The following is a 20,772-nucleotide window of genomic DNA, read 5'->3' on the forward strand; positions in this document are numbered from 1 at the left end:
CAAAGGCCTACCCAAGGTCTCATAGCAATATAGCCATAGAAAAGTTAGGTCTATCAGCAGGTCTGGCATCAAGGATAGGCATGCCACCTGCGGAGCTCCCAAGCCCCAGCAAGGGCCCACTGACAACAGACCTTTGGCCTTGCTCCTCCTCCTCCTCACCATGACAGCCTGCTTGTTCCCCTGCCTCTCGCTCTGGCCCAGACAACGGTGGTGGTGAGAAGGGGGAGCAGGAGATGCTGTGGCCTCCCCGCTCCCTGGCTGTCTGCCTGGCAAGCAAGCAATGGTGAGAGAGAGGATGCGGAGCAACCGCAGCTGGTGACAATGGCGGTGAGAAGGTGGACTCACTGAGGGAGGGGTCCCATTGAGAGTGTCTTGCCCATGGACCACCAAAAACCTGGAGCCCACACTGTCTATCAGTTTGCTTAGCATCAATGCAGAGGGGCTCGCACATTTACGAAGGAGAAGTGCTTTGCAAAGGACAAAGAGAAGGAAGTGCCAGTCTTGCGGTTAGAGCTTGATGTATAAAAATATCACAGGTAGACTTCAGGAGGTTTCGATGGAAACCAGCGCTGTCTGAAAATAGGGGCAAACAGCTAAATAGGTAGAATGTATATGCAGCTCAGAAAAGGCTGGAACAATTGGTAGAGTTACCAATTAAAAATCCAAACACACGTCACGACCAAGTTTAGAATACACTCATGTTTAAAGTAAAAGAATAAAAAGAGATGGTTAGGACTGGCAGGGGCTGCTTCTGACATCAGGAGGTCCAGGGGGAAGAACTGACCACCATCAGCAGGTACAATTGTCCTGGCTTGGAGAAGTTATTTAAGACGTTTATTCCCTTTTATCATTCTGTGTGAGTGTGTAACTTCTATTTCCTTTAACAGCACCTTTTTGATTCATTTCTACGCCATTCAATTCATTGAACAGGCAGCTAACTATGGACCAAGTACTAGCAACAAGGTAAGCTAGTAGGACTCCTTTGCTGTTGTACTAATACTTGAAGTATTTTCAGCTGCTACCTTAATGCAGCTATAAATTTAAAATCCCTACACTCCCTAGAGCAGGGGCATTAAACCTTAGGCCCATGGCCCAAATCTGGCCTGCCTGAGTCCAAATTCAGCTCTGCAAGGTTCCCCAGATGGCCACGCCCCACTCCTATGGCCACGCCTCCTTCCCCTGACTGCCAATTATTTGGTGGTTTTCTGGCTTTACCGCATGCGTGCACACACGCATGCACGCACACACGCACGCACACACACTTTTAAAAGCTTGAAATGCCTCTCCTAAGAGCTTCTCCACATGGGGCTTTTATCCTGCTATTGAGATTGGTTACTTACGGAGGTTTATGAGTCCTCTACATGACTCTGTCAACTTCCAGCACTTCTCCTGTGTTTTCCTACCATTTCCGCAGTTTTTTTTTAAAAATGGAAATAGTGAGGTAATTTTTAAAAATGAATTGCATTTGTCCATGTAAAGGGGGAGTTGCGCTATAACAACAGCGCCATCTAGTGTCTGTATAATGAAACACATAGAACTCCCCCCACCCCCACCCAAAATGAGGAAGTGTGTGTGAAGGAGCTAATCTTAATCCCGCAAAGAATCTAGAAGCAGAAGCCCCAGGAAAGTTGCAAGATAAAAAGGCCAGCATGGAGAAGCTGTAAAGTTTAGTTACTGGCAGGAAGACCTTTAAGTTAAATATCCCGATCTTGTTGGGATTGTTGCCCTGCCCACCACTGGAATGTGGCCTCTGAGAGCTTCTCTGAAATAGAATTCATCCCTTTGGTTTGAAAGAGGTTCAACACGCCTGCTCTGCAGAAAGCTTCCCTTGATTGCACTTCTTGCCAGGTTGCTGCAGTGAAGAAGGGGGAAAAGGAAGAAAACTTCAACACACTCTCTCTGCGGGCAAAAGAAGAGCTTCTCCGATCTTGAGCTGTCCTGTTCTGCTCCACATCAAGAGCAATTGGCACCAGTGGGAACTTGAGGTTGGCCCATGGCAAGACTATTTCAAGTTCCCCCTTCCTGAAGAAGTCAGGGCTCTGGCTTTTTTTACTGATTAGACTGACCACTTCCAAAAGAGAAGAAATGCAGCATCAAAAAAGAGGACAAAAGAAGGCACCAATTTGCATATTTGCACATCCTCATTTATATGTATAGGTGTACATTTAAAAACAATCGCTGTAATTTAAATAGAAATACAACACTTCTTACCATGATGGGAAAGACTGACCAGGTGACCTGTGTGCCTGCTCAGTCTGCTATCCAGGTACACTTGATGGACAACTTCCAGGCCCAGCTCTTCCTTCTGATGGTTCTTTATCTCCAGGTCAGATGTGGACTACTCAGCCCTTCAGAGGACTGTCCTCTGTAAAGTAGGACACCTGGCCACCATATAAAACTGCTAACGATATCATGTGTTGGACAGATCCCTGGCAGCATGAAGGGCCATGGGTATCTTTGGGGGCTCATAAAGCAGCTGTTACCCACCCACTCATGAGCTGAAACTGCAAATTCAAAGCAAGGCTTTGATTTGGATGTGGGAAAAGGGGGTTATCGCTTGGAGCTGCAACTGATTACTATCGGGGGGAAACAAATCCATGATATGCAGCGTTGAAGGTTGGCCTGGTAGTCCCAGACCCTTCCCATAAGGAGACAATAGGCCACCTTGGTCTCTAGGGCCCAGTCGAAACTTCATGAGGGGTCAGGATGCTCTCTCCTTCAAGCACCAAGTCGAAAGGTCCCCGTAGTTCATGAATTGATATATTTATTTTCTATATTCAGGTATTTCTATCCTGTCATTTGGCTGAGTGGTAGCGCTTCCCGAGGCGGCTCACGACAATGCTAGACCAACAATCAATGTTTTATTCAAAGCTGCAAACATAAAAGCAAAGCCAAGGAGCAGCAAGTCACCTGCATAATAACAAGTAGTGATTCCGCACTAACTGGTGTTGTTGATTTTTGGAATTGCTATCCTCTGTTCACTCGGTTTTAACAGAGAATCCAGACAACTTCACTGTCAATCCACTGCATTACAGTTGTTGTCATCCCACCTTTTTAAAGACCTGCACAGTTTTTTCCTCACCTGGAATGCGGTTGTAGCATCAGAATGTCCAGGGTGCTATTGATGTGTGCGCCTGCATGGGAGGAGGGGTCCATAAGGCAGTTTAGTGACGTACTTTTGCCATCCCCTTTTAGGGAGGGGACGTAGCTCAGTGGTAGAGCCCCTGCTTTGCATGCTGAAGGTTCCAGGTTAGATCCCTGGCACCTCCAGGTAGGGCTAAAAGGAATCCTGCCTGAAACCATAGATTGCTGCTGCCAGTCAGTGTCAGCAATACTGGGCTAGATGGACCAAGGGTCTGACTTAATATACAACAGCTTCCTATGGAATTGGTGATGCCTCACTTTTCTGCATTTTTTACTCTGCATTTCTGTGGTACTGGCGTGGCGTTACATGCATGGCTGTGGGGACTCTGACAGCCAGAATTTGTTCTTTCATGGCACAACCCTATGCAGGTTTAGACAGCAAAAATGCTGGTGGGGGAATGCTGGGAGTTGTAGGACTTTGTCATGTCTAAGCCTGCATAGGATTGCACCCTTATTCTCCTTCCGTCTTTGCCTTAAAATGGAACTTCCCACACGTGTTGACATCTTAAAATGACAACAAAGCATAATCTTGCAAATCACCAAATAAAATATGATCACACGGTGAGATGGCTTCATGAAAAAGGGTAATTGGAGGTGGTGGGATAGCAGTAAATTTTAAACTACAGGCACTTATCCTGGCAGTCCCCAAAGACACGGTACCAAGAAGACTGGCATGCAGGCAGCCACGTTGATCTGTATCGACCAACTGGTTCTAGCAGTTTTCATCTCCACCAGACTCAGGTCTTTTGTAAAGCTCACAGGTTTTAACTGCCCATCCCAAAATCCATTGCATTACAGGATTGCAGCAAAGGCCAGAGGGAACAAGGAAGCCTGATGGTGCTGATAGATGATGTCATCGTCCCTGCTAGTCAAAAAGTGCCAGAGCTGTGTCTTTGTGAGCCCTGGGGGGTGTCTCCATGAGTGATTTACTGTGAGTTGGCTGCATTTGGAGGTCGTTTGGAGCACATGATGTTATGGCTATCTCGCAGCCATCCCGGAGATTTTTGCGCAAAAACCAGTTCTTCTGAGATGACTTTTAGTCCGATTGTTTTCCTTAATTTGGCTTGCCCGCACTTCTGTTGCGGTGTGTACCAACCCTCCACATTTACATTGGCATGATAGCCTGGTCCTGGCCATGACCTCGCTGACCCTGGTCAAGGGGGGTTCCTCCAATGTTTCCCTGATGTTTCCGCCATTTTGCAGCTGGCCATTCAGGAGTTCTGAGCTACCTTTGCCTTGCCTATCACTAACCTCTAGCAGCCATCCCCCCGAAAGTATAGGAGCACTCTGCTCCTCAGTCTCTACCTTAAAAAAAAATCCCCTTAAAAGCGCAACATCGAAATAGCACATTGCCGCTCCATCGTAAACCCAAAGTAAGCACTCCAGTTTCACCAACTACAGCCACCTGGGGGTGTGGGGGTGGAGTTATTTAGTATGGGGTATGGGGTATGAAGTGGGTGCACATAGAATAATAAAAGGTGGAGAGACCAATGAGTGAGGCTTGTTTCCCACCCCTGTCCAGGCACCCTGTTGCTACTGCATTATGAATGCTCCCGTAAACCGGAAACAACGTTACTGCGATAAAGCAGAGATGGGGTTTTACATAATAACTGAGACACCAGAAAACATCAAGGAACCTCTCATATTACCACAGTAGTGGGGACACTCTATCACTTTAGCTAGCCTGCTTTCAATCTTTAATATCTCCCTCCCCCTTCTGTGCATGTTTACTCAAAAGTAAGAAATAAATCTCACTCCCCTGCAGTTAACGGGTTAAAGGCTAACTGTAGTAACTCACCCTAAAGCGCTCTTTCACTTCTCCATTGCTCTCTTAGATTGCTATTGCGACGACATTGTGCTTCTTTCATTTTCTGTAGTTTGTTGTTATGTAAAGTCTCTTCTCTGCTTTATCGCAGTAATGATCTTGCCTTCTCATTGCAAGCAGGGGGAAGGAGAAAGGGAGAAAGGGGGAGTGGAGGCAGTAGGCAAAAGTGCACACATGGGGAAAAATGGGGTGAGGAGCAGTAACTCTGCAGCAGATTGCTGGGATGAGGTGAAATTGGGAACATTGCAATCCTATGCATCTCTACTCAGAAGTAAGCCCCATAATAATAATAATGATGAGAATCCCTTCCAAAATGGGCAAGCTGAAATCTAAATTTGAAGACTTCTTTTTAGGGATGCACGAAAGTCACTTACCTTTTCGTGGATTCTGTTCATGGGGGGGAAGCGTTCCGTCCCTCCCCCCGGAATCCTCGACGGGAGGGGAGGCGATCTGGTCCTCCCCCCCGGAATCCTCGACGGCCGGCTGTGCTCCGCAGCGGCTCCGCAGAGCAGCCGGTCAGGACCAGGCCAGGACCGTCCGCAGCTGGATTTCCGGCCGCAGAGGGCTCTGGGTAAAAAAACAAAACAAAACGCATACGCAAATGGCGGCGGCTATGGCTGCCGCCATTTGCATTCCTTATTTTTCGCCGTCTTAGTCTATGTAAATATTTACGTAGACTAAGACAAAGACAAGAAAGGGAAATGCAAATAGCGTACTGGGTGCTATTTGCGTTCCCCTTTCTTGCCTTCGTCTTAGTCTACATAAATATTTACGTAGACTAAGACGGCGAAAAATAAAGAACGCAAATGGCGGCAGCCATAGCCACCGCCATTTGCGTACGCGTTGTTTGTTTTTTTACCCAGACGTGATAGGCTACGTAAGTATTTACGAAGTCTATCACGTCTATGGGGGGGGGGGGAGAAAAAAACACAGACTGCAAATGGCGGCACTGGCAGCCAGTTGGAAGACCAGCCGCCACTGCCGCCGTCACCGCTGAAGCCGCTGCTGGAGCCGCCACCGTCCGAAACATCCGCCCCAGGTAAGTCTCGTCCTGGGGGGGAATCCGCGGGGGGCGGGCGGGTGGCAGGCCGTTCCACAATGGATTTCGGGGGGCTGAATGCACTGGCATTCGGCCTAACCGAGATCCGTCGCGGAATTCTCTGACATCCCTACTTCTTTGTGAACCCAGTCCTCCAGAGCTCCCTCCCACCTGAATTTCACCGCATCCCAGCAATCTGCTTCAAATTCAGTCTTCAAATTCAGATTTCAGCTCGCCCATTTTGAAAGGGATTCTGCTTATCATCATCATCATCTTTTTGTTTCTCAGAACTCCTCTAGGAGATTTTGGCTGCAATTCTAAACCTACTTACAGGGGAGGAGGCCCTATTGAACCCAATGGGGCTTACGTCTGAGCAAGCTACCAAAAGCGATTGAGCGACAGAGTGTCCCCACCAATATGAGTGGTCACTGCTGTGCATTTTAGTCCTGTCACTATTGCGCTATTGTGGTTTTATAGGGGAAATAATTTCTTAAAAATTGGGTGGGGAGGGTTGGATATAGGTTGCGGAGGGTGGGGGCACTAACACACACACTGGCCAGAGAAAGCAGAAGGGGCGGAACAAGGGGAGAGTGGGAGGGAGGGAAAAGGCTCTCTAAATGATGACATGGACGAGACTCCACCCAGTAGCTACCCAAACAATTCGCGGTAAACTGCGTGTGACCTGCCAAGAGCCCCAGGCTAGCTTTGGAATAATCCGGGTTTTTGACCCCCGTGTTTCTCCAGACGGGGCAGATTTGACTCCAGTAAAAACCACAACGAAGTGGAGCGCGAACTAAACCTCTCGCCGTGGAGATTCCCCTCTAGCTACTCTATACTGCTGATGTGAAGGCCAGGCGTGGTGGACTGTCTGAAAAAACTGGCCATTAAAGGGCTACCTGTCCGGGGTGCTTAGCCGACGCCCCTTGGTCTTTCCCCAGCACAGGCAGTGTGTGGCAGGAACAACTAATTCAGCCTTCCCTGACCTGGTGCCCTCCAGATGTGTTGGACTACAACTCCCATAATTCCCAGTGCCCTTGTATTAGGTAAACTACAGATCTATAAGATTCTGGCCATGCCTTTGCACTTGCCTTTCTTCTTCCTCCTGCTGTGAAGATTCTCCTCTGGAAGACAAAACTCCCTCCCACCCACAGGTGACCAGGGAGTTATAACAAGATTCCACCGGGCTCAGTCATTTGTGCACTGCAGAGATTAGCAATGGCAGCCTGGCTTCTTTGCATCTCAGTGCAGTCTGGAAGGCACTGATGGCCTCCTCTTGTCCAGTGGCTTCACACATCACATCAAGCTGCAGTTACTGAGATGAACGAGAGGAGGCCCTCCATGAGGTGGCTTCTTGGGAATGGCACCTCAAGAAGCAATACCAGAGGCAGATGAAAAGCCCTGTGAGCAAAGAAGACAATTTTAAGTGAATTGAACTATTTGCAAGCTGGAATGTATTGGAGGGCAGGGCTCATTGGACTCTCAGCATGGCCGGCCCTATCATTAGGCAGGGTGAAACAGTTGCCTCAGGCGGCAGATGCTGGGAGGTGGCAGCAAGGTGTTGGAGAAGAGAGCTGTGTGCCTTATGGCCTGCCCTATTCTCCCTAAGCTAGCCTGCTGCCTTTGGGTTCAATGGAAGATGTTGTTCCATCACCAGTGTTGAAGAAACAGTCTACTGAGCTTTTGTACTTGAAATGGGAGAGGGTGCCAGCAAAATATCTTGGGCCAGCCCTGACTTGCACTTATATGCAGCACTCACAAACCTTGCAGTGAGTTGAGGATAGTGAAGAGGAAGATCTGTACGACTGAGAACACCCCAAAGGAGATGAAAACCAATGTCCATGTTGCACCTAGGAGGCATGTCAGCCCAAGGACTGTCACCAGGTCCTTGCAGGAATGCTCTTTCTCCTGATGAGGAGGGTTGGCTTTGAGCTGCCTGATCCTCCAAACCACCACAGCCAGGACAGCCATGTTGAAGAGGATGGTGGCACTGAAGTAAATCAGGTTGATGTGGTGTATGATGGGGACTGTGATCCAGCACCTGGAGAAGAAGAGGAGCCAGTGAGATACTGGAGGGCCGGATTTGGCCCCCAGCAGTGCTGGATTTGGCCCCTATGCCTGAGGTTCCCCACCTCTGAAGTAGAGCATCACATCAACACTTTCCACAGAGAGAACAGGGAAGCCAGAGCATGGCGGTGGATGATAGTGGCGGGTGATGGCTCTGATGTCAGTGGGGCAGTGAATCCGCTCCAGGCTTCAGTCAGAACCAGTCAGAACTCTAAAGGAGCTCTCCAAGGTGGGCCTGATGTCATCAGTGAGGTGGTGAATTCACTCCAGGTTTCAGTCAGAACTAGTCAGAACTCTAAAGGAGCTATCCAAGGTGTGAAGCTCCTTTGGAGTTCTGACTGGTTCTGACTGAAACCTGGAGCAGCAGATGCATTGCCCCGCTGACATTGGAGCCCCCAGCCTCTACTGGCAGATGGTATTGTCCCTGCTAATCAGGAAGTCCCAGGCTCCAACCCTGCTCACTCCGGCTCCACTCCACCACCGCCCCTCCGGCTGAAACTTGTCCACGTCAAACAGCACTTCTGAGGCACTCAGAGGCCCAATGCTCCTCCTGAATTTGAAGCTGGGGAGAGCTGGCAAGGGATCATCCCCACGGTTGCGCTCTGCTTTGGGGGCATTCCAGTGAAACTAAGGCTAAATATGGGTAACTGCAGACACTCATATTCACCCCATTACTTTTGCCATGCTCTCCCCCTGTCGCTTCCTCTTCTCTCCCTTTTCATTCATTTAAATGTAGACTGTAAGCGTCTTGGGACCCGTCTTTTCCTTATGTTGCTAAATAAAGGGTCGTACACAGTGACGGCACTATATAAAATTCACAGAGCTGAGATGACAGTGGGGTTACTTATTTATCTTGTTGACTTGAGCCCCACCTATGGCCCTCAAGGCAGCCACTCTGCCCACCTCCTCCCCAAGGTAGGGGCAGGGGCTTTTGAAGGGGGCAGGGCTTGCAGACCTGGGGGGGCCTGCAGAGGGAGCACAAGGCTCGGGGGGCTGTCTGTGGAGCCTCTGCGGCCGGATGAAACCCCCGGGCTGGCAGTTCCACACCCCTGATGTATATAAATAATAATACCTATGTAACTGAACACATGCTGACTAAAACTATGCAAAGAAAGCCACTGTTTTTCCAACACTCACATGGCACTGCTGCTGTAACCAGAGCTGGTTTGGACGAAGTGGAGACCATAAATACTGTTCTTGATCAGGAAGATAGCCATCACTGTTAAGCCAGGGAAGCCTACGGAATCCAAGAATGCATTCTGATCAAGACAAAAAACAAGGCCTTCGCCGATTACATACGGAGACTTAGGCACCCTCGCCCAGGGCTCTGCAGGCTGCAGCAGCCCTCCAAGCCGGATGCAATGGCTTCTTTCCAAACTTGCTTCCATTTCTGACCTTCCCCAGACGAGGCAGTCCAGAGAAGGCAAGTAGGGTGGGTGTGGGCCACCAGAATGCCAAAATAATCCAGTCAGGAGAACAGATGCCGTCGCTGCTCTTTCACTGTGACAGAAGTAGCTGAGAAACATCACTCCAACTAGCCCTGGAAAAGCCTCCCTTGCAAGATGAGTCATCTGGTGGTTTCACCCAGGTGCCCAAACCATGATACTTTCTCTCAATCGTAGCGTGTTTATTTACTTAAGCAGGCTTTTGCAGGATTCCGGTGTAATTGCATGTTCTGGTGCTGCTTTAAATTTTTTTTTTTTTTTAAACATTTTTGCAGTCATTTGTTGTGATTTTTAAGGTGGTGTTTTATCTTGTTTTGTATTATATTGGTATTGTTTAAGCCACCTTGGGTGCTTTGGTTAAAAAGGTGGGGGGAGGAGGAGGAGGAGGAGGAAGAGGAAGAAGAAGAAGAAGAAGAAAGTTGAAGACTACAACGATGACAGTGAAAGACCACAAAATTCCCACCCCATTTTGTGGTGGCAGAACAGCGATACACTTGACAAGGCTGAGCTGTGTGAAATCCTATCTGAAGGAGCACGCTTTACCCTAGTTAAATCACACTGGAGACTCTGGAGAATAAGAAAGCTTGCATTTACTGCAGGCAAGAAATGTTTTACAGGAGGGCCCCCAGTGCAAGATGGAGACCTGAGAAGATGCCTCCTCTCTGAGAGGCAACAGCATGAAGAAGTAGGAAGTGAGGTTAGCAACTCGAAAATTATCTGTCTGCCGTGGGAAGAAAGGTCAGCACAGATCAGAGGACAGTCTAGGAAGCTTGGAGCTCCTCTCTCTCTCTCTCTCTCCCCTTTCCACACAGACACATCTGCCGTTCTCTTTTCTCTTTGAAGCTAGCTGAGTTTCACCCACACTTCCAGCATCTTGAGCGAGCGCATACGCCCTTCTTAACAGGGATGTTTCCCCTTGGAAATGGCCCTATAAGTACCCAGGCTGTATTGCAAAGACATGCAGTCCATCCATCAGTCCGTGACTGCTTGCCTGGCTGGCACAGGCTCTTTAGAGAGGCCTGACCCAGCCATTGAGATCCTTTTACCTGGAGGCCCTCAGGAGTAACCAGGACCTTCTGCCTTTACATCACTGAGCTACAGCCCTCTGTTAAAATCAAGTTGCCTTTGCTCACAACTCCACCTCATCTGGCTGCCTTACTGACAGACCATACCTGTTCCAACCAGCAGTAAGAACATAAAGACAGCCCTGCTGGATCAGACCGAAGGCCTATCTAGGGCAGCATTCTGTTCACACAGCAGCCAATCAGCTGCCCAGCAGCTCTCCAAAGCCTCTTTTCCAGTCCCTTTGGCCAAGATCCGTCATGCCCAAGAACTAAACACTGGTCCCAGTTCATTTCCAGACTCAAGTCCAAGTGCTGGCTTTGATCTTCACAGCTTGGGACCAGGGATCTAGTGCACTGCTTCTCTCCCCGAGAGTCTGCCTCTGCTCTCGGATCATCAACAGAGGCCCTTCTTTGAACACCTCCACCATCAGAGATGCTGCAAGTGGCTGGTCAGCAGTTGTTCCCCCATTGTGAAATGCTCTCCCCTCTCACCTGCATTCTCACCTGGCACCTTCTGTAATGTCACTTGAACTCTCACCTGTTGCCTACTGCCACGGTGCCCTCACGGCCTCACCTGACACTCTCACCTGGCACCTCCCGTAATGTCATTTGAACACCAGCAAACACATTTTATTTCCCCCAGCCTTTAAAATCTCTTATTTATCTTTGTTTTACCTTTACTTTATCCTGCTGATTGCTTGCATATTCCTCCTTTAAATTGTGTTGCATTTAAGGTTTAAATGATTTAAATTGCTTCTATGGTCACTTGGATTGCTTGTAAGCTGCCCTGAGGTATAAATCCCTATAATTAATAACATAATACACTGGAGATGGCAGCAGGCATTGAAACTAAATCTGTCTACCCCCGAATTATGGTACCTCTCCAAAAGGTGTGCCCTTCCTGTCCCCCAGAGAGCAAGAAATCGAACCCAGAACCTGTCACACCAGAAACAATGGTCATGCCCTCAGCTAGACCAACAAACTTGACTTTCTCCAACACGATCCACCAGCTGAGACTTGATTTCTGGAGAGATACATTCAGAAGGTCATCTTTCTTCAAGTTGCATGGATGTGCCAAGAAAACCTGTTTTCTCCTTTCATAGAAATAGGAATGGGATGTGGGTATTGGGGAAAGGGCTCTTTCTTTGTGGAGCCTTTTCAGCAGTTGCCAGAATATTGAACCTTACCCCATCCAACAGAACAGAGCTTAAGGAGGTAACGCCTTATGTACGAGTTGTAAACTCTGATCATGAGTATGTAGAGATGGAAGCCTTCAATAGCCATCCAGGTCAAGCAACAGAGCAGTGAGTAGTGGAGGAAGACTGCAGCAACTGTGCACGGCCATCGGGAGCTAACGGATGCCACGAATGTACCAACCAGGAACGACATATTGAGAAAGAAGAGGGCCCCCAGGAGGTTCATGTGGATTTTTGTTGTGGAATCATGCTGGATTTTCCTGTCAAGGGTAATGAATGGAACATCAACTGGAGAGTTTTGCTGGTTCAGCACAAAAACAGAAGATGAAAAGGACAGTGCAGGTCATGTCTGCCCCATCCAAAGGCAGTCTGTTAAGACACTCTTTGTAGCACTTACAGGGATCTCAAGGGTGTGGAAGTGGCTTTCGGCACAGGATGTCAGCATTCTTACTGCAGGGGTGGACAACCTGTGGCCCTCCAGATGTTTTGGCCCACAGCTCCCATCATCTCTCACCATTGGCTATGCTGGCGAGGACTGATGGGAGTTGTAGGCCAGAACATCTGGAGCGTCACAAGTTGCCCACCCCTGCTGTACTGCGCAATCCTTCACATGTCTACTCAGATGTAAATCCCATTGAGTTTAGTGAGGCTTACTCCCAAGTAAATGTGTATAGGATTGCATCGTTAAAATCCTAAGGTTTTTATCTTTATTTTTTTTAAAGGCCAAGTTACTAGATCCTGTGATTAGTGCCGGTTCCAGGTTTTTGAGTGCCGTTTTGCAAGGTTTCCCCAGTGGGGCCCCTCCCTTCTCAATTCCACTGTCACCAGCTGCTCTCGCTCTTCCTCCCCATCATTGCTACCACAGTGAGCAAGCAGGCAGGGGCATCTCCTGCTCCTCCTTCTCACCACTATCGTTGCCTGGGCCAGACGGATAGGCAGGAGAACAAGCAGGTCTCGGTGGTGAAGAGGAGGAGCAAGCCTTGTCAGTGGGCCCATGCGGGAGCGTGTGCCCCCTCGGCAGGTGCCCAGCCATGCCTACCCTTGATGCCAGCCTTGCTCATGACTGTAGTTAAACACAGAACATAGAATCTGCACACCCGGTCTTGGTCTGAAAAAGAGTGCGTTGTGGGGGGAGGGCAACCCCCCTCATTGTCCATCCTTCACAGATCCTTCATGAATTAATTGCACCTGTCAGCTCTGACTCCAAAGAAGTTTCTCCGGCTGAATTCCTCCTCACCCCTCTCCACAGGTCCCAGTTGCTGCCTACTACTCATACGCTCCCCCAATGACTTACAAATCCCATCCTTCCCTCTTACTAATCTAAAAAAAAGGGTGCTTGTGTCAAGCAATAACATTTATAATGCGAATCAAGTCAGAAAACGAAGAGCAATAGTCCAAACAGTAATACTACGTTATTGTTGTGTTTTCAGTGGGGCATGATATAAACCTATTAAAACAAATGATTAAATAAATGTAATAGAGGTTCTTACTACTTTGTAATGTGAAAAAAAATCGATAAAAAGGAAGCTTTAAAGAAAACAACCTCGACAAATCTCAGTGGATTCCTGTAAAGACCCCACTGAGAAGAATGGAGAATTTAAGCAACAACACAGCTTGGTGAACTCCCCCCTAAATGAATTTGTGTACACATGTCTCCTTTCAATAACTTGTTTTTCAAAGTTTTACCAATGACCTTTACTTTGTTGTAATTTGAAGGTGGGGGGAGGAGACAATAAAAAATAAAACTTCAGTTTCACACACATGGGATTGGTTTTCTGGATACAAAACTTGGGAGTTTATTTTAGAGCTTTTCTACATGAGACTCTCAATTCAGTGTATCTACTTTCATTTTTGTCACAGAATTGAGATCCAAGTGCCACATGAAGAGTTTCCTTTTCTGCTTTTCCACTACATAACCTCTAGGTGGCACTGTGGTATAGTGGAATAGCACAAATGCATAAGTGAAAAAAAGCATTTTCTTTTGCTTTTAAAAATATCGCATTTTCCCTGATCTAAAAAAAAACTCACCAGAAGTGCTCTTTAGACACAGAAATGAAACTGGGGGGTCACAATGTCATCTAAAGAACCCATAAACATCCATGAGTAGGAATGATGAGTGCACGATAACTGCCTTGTGTAGAAAAGCTCTTAATATGAAAGTTTTCAAGCCCTGCCAAACCCAGGTCTCTAACAGGCAAGCATAGCAAACAGCCTTAACAGGGGGGAGGGGGGAGGAGCTCATCAAAGAATGCTGCTGCAGCCCCCTCCAAGACCTTTAACCACAATTCTCCCCTTTTGCCAGTTCCCCAGTCCTTGTAAGCAATGCCAGAGTCCCACTTCCCATCATGGAAACAGGAAATGGCTCCCCTGGGTCCTAGTTTCCAGGGTCAGCCCAAGACATTTTGCTGCCTGAGGCAAAGGACAAGATGGCATCCGCTCCCCATCACATGTATGGAAGCTGGATGGACTGACCATAGAAACTTCGACACTTCTGATGGCATAGTGTCCTCTGCCACGCTTGAGGCGGCAGGCTAGTTTAGGGGGCCAAGGATAGGTTGTGTGGCATATACCGCTCTGTCCTCCAACAGAGGGAACAACCAGGGAGTTCAGGAGGAACAGCCAGGAGGCCTCTGCCGCTGCCCCCGGTATCTGCTGCCTGAGGCAGTCGCCTCATTCTCCCTAATGGTAGGGCTGGCCCTACTAGTTTCCCCTTTCTCCTCCATGCCATTTCATAGGAGATGGTTCCTGTCCTAGTGGCCAGTGGCTAGTTACCCCACATTGCAAAAAGCTAGCTCCATTGGTCAAACTTCCATCTGAGCTCCTGATATTACATAACTTGCAAAATATTGGCTCATCAAGATTTCAAGTCACCTCAGTATGGCTGTGTTATGGAGAGAGACAGAGAAAACACTCAAATGTTCTTCTTCATAGACTGGGGCTGGAGTCAAACAATCGTTTTTCAGAGGCTTGAGGGTAGTTTGAAAGAGGGATCACTATTTATAGTTTTTTATACTCATCCCACTCTTGTGTCTGGTCAGACAGGCATTGCAGGTTTTTGTAACATTTCAAAAACCTGCAAACCCTGTTTGAGCAGAGGAGAGAGTAGGATAGAATTAATGCATACGCCATAGGAAGGAAAACCTCTCTTAAGTCACTTTCGATTCTCATTAAAACTATTGTCTGTCTACAATCCAGCAAGCAACGTTCCTCAGATATTGACTGAAGGAGCACTGTAGTTACCTGGAGAAAATGTATAAGAAGATGATGAGCAGACAAGCAGAAGCTGAGATACCACAGCCTATACCCGTGATATAGGTTAAAGGAGCCAATAAAGCTTCATCCACAGGGGCTGGTGAGATTTGCTGAATGAGGAGAGAAGGAAGAGGATGCAAAGACAAAGATGGAAGGAATTAAGGCGGGATGGAAATGTATCCTTTGCACAGTACGTCTCCCATCACTGTTGAAGCAGTGTATTTTTTCTACCCCGCTGTAACTCTGACTTCAAAGCCTTACACACATACTTGCTTGCTCCCCTTGCAAATTCGCATTCCATCCACAGCACGTGGAATGCTAGAGCAGGATGCCGCTCGCACTCTTAAGTGGTGTGCTCTACAGTTCCAAAGGCATGTTTCGTTTGTTTTACTAAGGCTGAGGTGCAGAACCTCAGGAGTGAGGGCCAAATCTGGGCCGACCTGGACTGCCAGTCTCACTCTCCATGTTCCCCATGTGGCCACGCCCCTTTATTCTGGCCCCACCCCTTCCCTCTGACCACCTATCATTGGGTGGTTTCCTCGCTTTTGTGCAGCCCCCCCCCATTCTAAAAGGTTGAAAGGCCTCTCTCCAGCCTTAGTGAGTGGCAGGAAGGGCTCTAAGCTAAAATAGGCTGGTATTTTTTGTATTCTGTCTCTGCTCCATTTGCATTTGACCCCTTGGACGTCAGCCCCACCTACCACTGGAATATGCCCCCAAGAGCTTCCCTGAGATGGAATTTGGCCCTCAGGCTGTAAGTGGTTCAACAGCCCTGGAGAAAGGAACTAACAAGGACAACCTGTGGAGTTCCTACAGCTGCAGGAGTTAAGCAGCACTCCCTCCTCTCTTCTCCTGTCCCAGCCAGGCTAGGCGCCACAAAAATGAGAGTGGTCTCACGGCAACAGCTCACAGCAACACTTCCCTCGGGCCTTGCAGAAAAGGACCAAGGAGGTGGAGCGTGGCTGTGAGAAGGCAATAGCGGCCGCTAGGACCACCGTTACCATCTCCAGAGCAGCGAGAGAGGCTGCCTCTGCCGTGGATATGGGAGAGGAGGCTGGAAGAGCTGCTTGGACAGGGCTCCTGCCACAGAAAGAGCTTCCCAAACAGCAGACTCCTGGGGCACTGATGAAAAGGTCAATGCTGGGGCCATACAGAAGGCAGAGACCACCCATGATACAGGAGCTTGGGCTGAGAGGAGGGAAACCTTGCCGTCTAGTTGAGTGTCTGGGCACCTGAGGGAAGTGCCAGGCCAGGGCTGTGTCCTCTGAGCCCAATTAACAAGCATGCTTTGGTTGCAGCACATCTAGGCTACTGCAGTGCTCTTCACCTTGGGCTACCCTTGAAGAGTGTCCAGAAGTTTCCATTGGTGCAAAATGCTGCAGTTAGGCTGCTAACTCGTGCATGGTATCGAAGCCATATTGTACCTGTCCTGAAAGACCTGTACTGGTTCGGCAGTTGTTTTCCACGCACAATTCAAAGTGTCGGGTTTAACCTTTAAAGAGCAAACTGGCTTAGGGCCTGGCTACATAAGGGACCGCCTGTCTCACTCTGAACCTGCTCAAACATTAAGATCGGCAAGTGCAGCCCTCCTGTGGGTGCCATGGCCCACAGAGGCCTCTTTCTTGGGCACGCATGAAAGGGCTTTTCCCTGTGTTTCGGCCACACTATAGAATGCGCTCCATCAAGCGCTACCATTGGCCCCCCACTCTCTTGGATTTTAGAAAGTGTGTGAAGACCCATCTTTTTATTTTAGCTGTTTAAATTATGTTGCTGTTTTAAGGCTTTACTGCTTTTAATGTTCTTTTTTATCACTTTAAAGTTTCATTGTTTTCAATTGTTCACCTCCTTGATGGCTTTTTAGGAAATAAGGAAGCATATAAATGTATAATAATGACAAAGAACAGGGCTGGCACGGATGGGGTGAATGGAGTTGCTACAAACTCCAATTATCTCAGACAGGTGTGTCTTGCTTCCCCCTCTTCTCTCAGGCCTGGAGCAGGCGGTTCAGTCTTTTGAAGTCTCAGAGGTTACCCTTTACCCCATACTTCCCTCCATATTTTGTACGTCAGCTGACACATTTCCCCATAATTCTTTGCAGCTTGTTGCCATTCTGGCATTCTGGAACTGAGCAAATGGATCCTATTCTACATGTTCTGTGGCTGGCTGGCTCATCCCACAAAGCCGTTGGCCTACTGAATGAACATTTATAGCCATCTCCTCTGTACTTATCCTAGCTTCTCCTTCAACACTATTTTAGTGTATTGTGCCAGTGGCACCAGGGCTCACAAAGATGCAGCACCAGTTCCCTTTGAGCTTAGCTGCAACCTCCGTAGTAGCTACAGGGAAATGCATTTTTCCAGCAACAATATATTGTTCCCTGTTGTAATACAAAGCTTTTGGGGTGGCTCCGTCTTGAATGGGCAATTAAGGTACATTAGCTTAACAAAAAACCTGTTCCTGGTGGAGATGAAAATTGCTAGAACTGCTTTCTTGGTATGTATCAACACAACTATCTGAATGTTTGGACTCTCTTTAGTGGCGTGGTTATGGGGTCTGTCATGGTGAACACCTGCACTTCAGAACACTGCTGCTTTTCCTTCCTGGCCTTGCCCTCTGGATGGAGCATCTCTCCTGACCCCGTGTTCAGGTGAGCAACTGTAGCATCGTCAGTGCAGGCATCAGAGGCCCAGTTCTCTCTGAGGCAATCAACCTCTGTCAGGGCTGCGCTGCTTCAGTCTGGAAGTGATGACTCATAGGACCGAATGCTCCTCCATACAAAAATAAGAATAAATCCCTCCACACAAAAACACTAGCATGTCAGGGAGAAAGGTTCCAATCAAGCCATCTCGGTAACTAGAAGTGTGAAGCCTTGGGAAATGGCAGGGGGGGTCTGCATTTTTGTGCCCCCCTCTGCATTTCTTCTGTTTGTTTGTTTCCCAGGCCTTCAGACCTCCATCCCTGAAATGCTTATTTTCTATATGTAAGGTATTTTTATTCCCCAAGAGGGCATATTCAGTCTCATGAGTCTGCCTGAAGCATTGTGTGAAGTGGTACAGCCCAGACACAGGTAGACCTCCTCAGGGAGAACGTTATCCGCAAGAGAACCATGTCGCGACAGCAGCAGGCTTACCAGGAGGACAGCAAAATAGGTGAGGTGGTTGCACTGGCACAGGACGATGCCCTCCTGGCTGGTATTAGTTTTGCAACCATCCTGGCTCCATTTCCCCAGGCCGTTCTCTTCTGCCAAACAGAAGAAACACAACTGTACTCAGAAAGCAGCAGCACCTTCCTCTCTGAAGGGCGACAAATGAGGGGCCAAACTAGACAAGGCCAGTGATGCCCTAAGGACAAAGCCCAGGGGGCCCCCAAATGACCACCCAGAGAGTGGCAGGTGAAGAGGGCAGCAGAAGCAAAACCCATTTTATTCCTGTAGTCATGATGGTCTATTATTTAAGCGAGTTTAAAATGCAAAACTGCACATGCTTGGAGAATATTTTTTAAATCAGGGTTGGAAAAGACTTCTGTTGTTGATATTGTTCTGACATATTGTTCTAACCCTGCCTGGGTTTTAAGATCTTCTGGGGAGGCCCTTCTCTTGGTCCCGCTGCCATCAGAGGCACATTTGGTGGGGATGCGCGAGAGAGGGCCTTCTCGGTGGCAGCTCCTAAGCTCTGGAACTCCCTGCCAAGGAAGGCTAGGGGCTTCTCCACACTGGGCTTTTTATCCCGCAACTTTACTGGGGCATCTGCTTCCGGATTCTTTGTGGGATTAAGATTGACTCCTTCACTTCTTCTTTTTTCTAAGGATTGCATTTATCTGCAAGTTATATATGTTTCATTATACAGCCACTAGAGGGTGCTGCTTTTATAGTGCAACTCCATCATTACATGCTTAGATTCACTTCAATTCAAACCGCCATTTTTTTAATAGCTCATTATCACCATTGCAAATAAAGCCACGGAAATGGTCACAAAGCATGGGGGAAGTCCTGGAGGGTGACAACGTCATGTAAAGGACCCACAGACTTCAGTGAGTAGCCAGTCTCGATCGCAGGATAAAAGCCCCGTGTGGAGAAGCCCTAGGTTGGCCCCCTCTCTGTTGTCCTTTCACGGGCAGGCAAAGTCGTTTGTATTCAGGCAGGCCTTTTGCATGTAAACTGTTCTGATGCTGAAGGCAATTTTAATTAGTTGGTGCAGGGTTTTTTTATTGCTGTCTTTTTAAAGTTTCTATGTTCTGTTTTAATTAAGATTTTATTTTTAATCCTGATTTTATTGTTATCCGCCTTGAGTGTCACTCACTCTTTGGGAGAAAGGCAGGATATAAATTAAACAGATAATAGACAAATAAGGGGAATGTCGACGCAGTTGTAAAGGATGGAGTGGTGGTTGGGAGGCGAAGAGAAATGTTAATTGTATGCTTCACAATGGAAGTAATTGTCAAGGGCCCCTTGGAGGCCTCTCTCAGTCTAATCCAGTAGCCAAGTCCAGACACAGACAAAGGGATTCCTTTCAAAGCTTTATTCTTCTTTTACAACTTAACAACTATACCGTTTGCAACTAGATCTGAGCAGCACAGTACCTATGCCCTAAGTGGGAACAGGTAGTCCCCGTTTGAAAGGGAATTACTGGCAGACCCCTGAACTTAAGGACTAGGGAGAGTCCCTCCCCTTTTCCCTTGGATCCTCTGGGCGCAGCCGTTGTTTGCGTGCCAACCGGGCACTACGCCTCCTTTCTGCGCCCTCCATTTGGCACCGCTCTCTGTGTCGGCGTTGCGCGTCCATCAAGTCTGCTTCCCGCGCTCTGTCACTCCCAGGACTGCTATCTAAGCTAGGAATGCTGGTGGGAGGAATCTCCGTCAGCTGTTGGCCCTGGGAAAGAGGAGCGCACTCCCCTCCCAGGAGCGACTGCTCTTCCTCAGAATCAGAACTACTCTGGGATTCTATGGGCTCAGTGTCCACCCTGACAGTAATACATGTGCCATCATCTAAAAGGGGGGCAATAAGACCATTCCATCCAGGGACTAAAATTACCTAGCTGCACCACTGGACAAGTCACACAAGGCACCATTAACACCAATAGCAATTGTGTGAACAGCTGTAAGAAAGCAACGGCAGGGGGGCTGATGCAAATGGGGACCCCAGCATGAGGCTAGGGAGCTTTAACCCTTTACACCCTGCTGTGGCCCCAGTCCGGTTCAGGGAACCCCATGCCTGCTTTTTGTTTCCTAAAATGGTATCCACTGGCATGAATAGGAGCTTTCCTTCCACAGGAATAGCAACCATGTGGTGCCTGATCTGGATTGGGATCATAGTGGAGACCCCAGTGCTTGCAATTGAAATTAAAATGCCATTTATGTTAATTGCATATATGCTGTTCTGTCCAGTAAATAATAATAACAACAACAACAACAACAATAGGCTTTTAAACTCTGTATATTATATTTTTTTATGTTTCTAATCTTTGTGAACCACTGTCAGGGTTGGATCGGAGCCCATAGAGCTCCAAAGCAGTTCTGATTTTGAGGAAGAGATAGAAACCGTGGGAGAGGAACCCGTGCGCTGTTCAGAGGCGCCGCCGGAGGGAGAGCCCCTCCCTGATCACATTCCTGAGAGTGGTAGCGACCCTGGCAGGCTAGGGGAGGGACAACTGGCGCTTCGGGATGCAAGGCACCGGCGCAGGGACAAGCGGGAGATGGAGGGCGCCGAGAGGAGGCACTCAGCCCACTTGGTGTGACGTCAACAGCTGCG

General features: G+C 48.2%; 1 protein-coding gene across 1 annotated transcript in view; it reads right to left on the reverse strand.

Moving 5' to 3' along the window:
- Positions 1-6,534: 6,534 nt before the first annotated feature.
- Positions 6,535-20,772, reverse strand: part of ADGRG5 (adhesion G protein-coupled receptor G5) — a 35,246-nt gene continuing 21,008 nt past the window's right edge. The window contains exons 8-13 of the mRNA XM_084812168.1: positions 18,157-18,266; positions 15,018-15,139; positions 11,769-12,037; positions 9,210-9,309; positions 7,769-8,046; positions 6,535-7,406 (exon numbers count right to left, since the gene is read on the reverse strand). Of these exons, the coding sequence (XP_084668294.1) occupies positions 7,318-7,406; positions 7,769-8,046; positions 9,210-9,309; positions 11,769-12,037; positions 15,018-15,139; positions 18,157-18,266 (968 nt within the window). The 3' untranslated portion in view covers positions 6,535-7,317. The remainder of the gene's footprint in view (positions 7,407-7,768; positions 8,047-9,209; positions 9,310-11,768; positions 12,038-15,017; positions 15,140-18,156; positions 18,267-20,772) is intronic.

Source organism: Heloderma suspectum, chromosome 8, assembly GCF_057233095.1.
Source record: "Heloderma suspectum isolate Gila_16-S chromosome 8, 16-S_ref, whole genome shotgun sequence".
Taxonomy (NCBI): Eukaryota; Metazoa; Chordata; class Lepidosauria; order Squamata; family Helodermatidae; genus Heloderma; species Heloderma suspectum.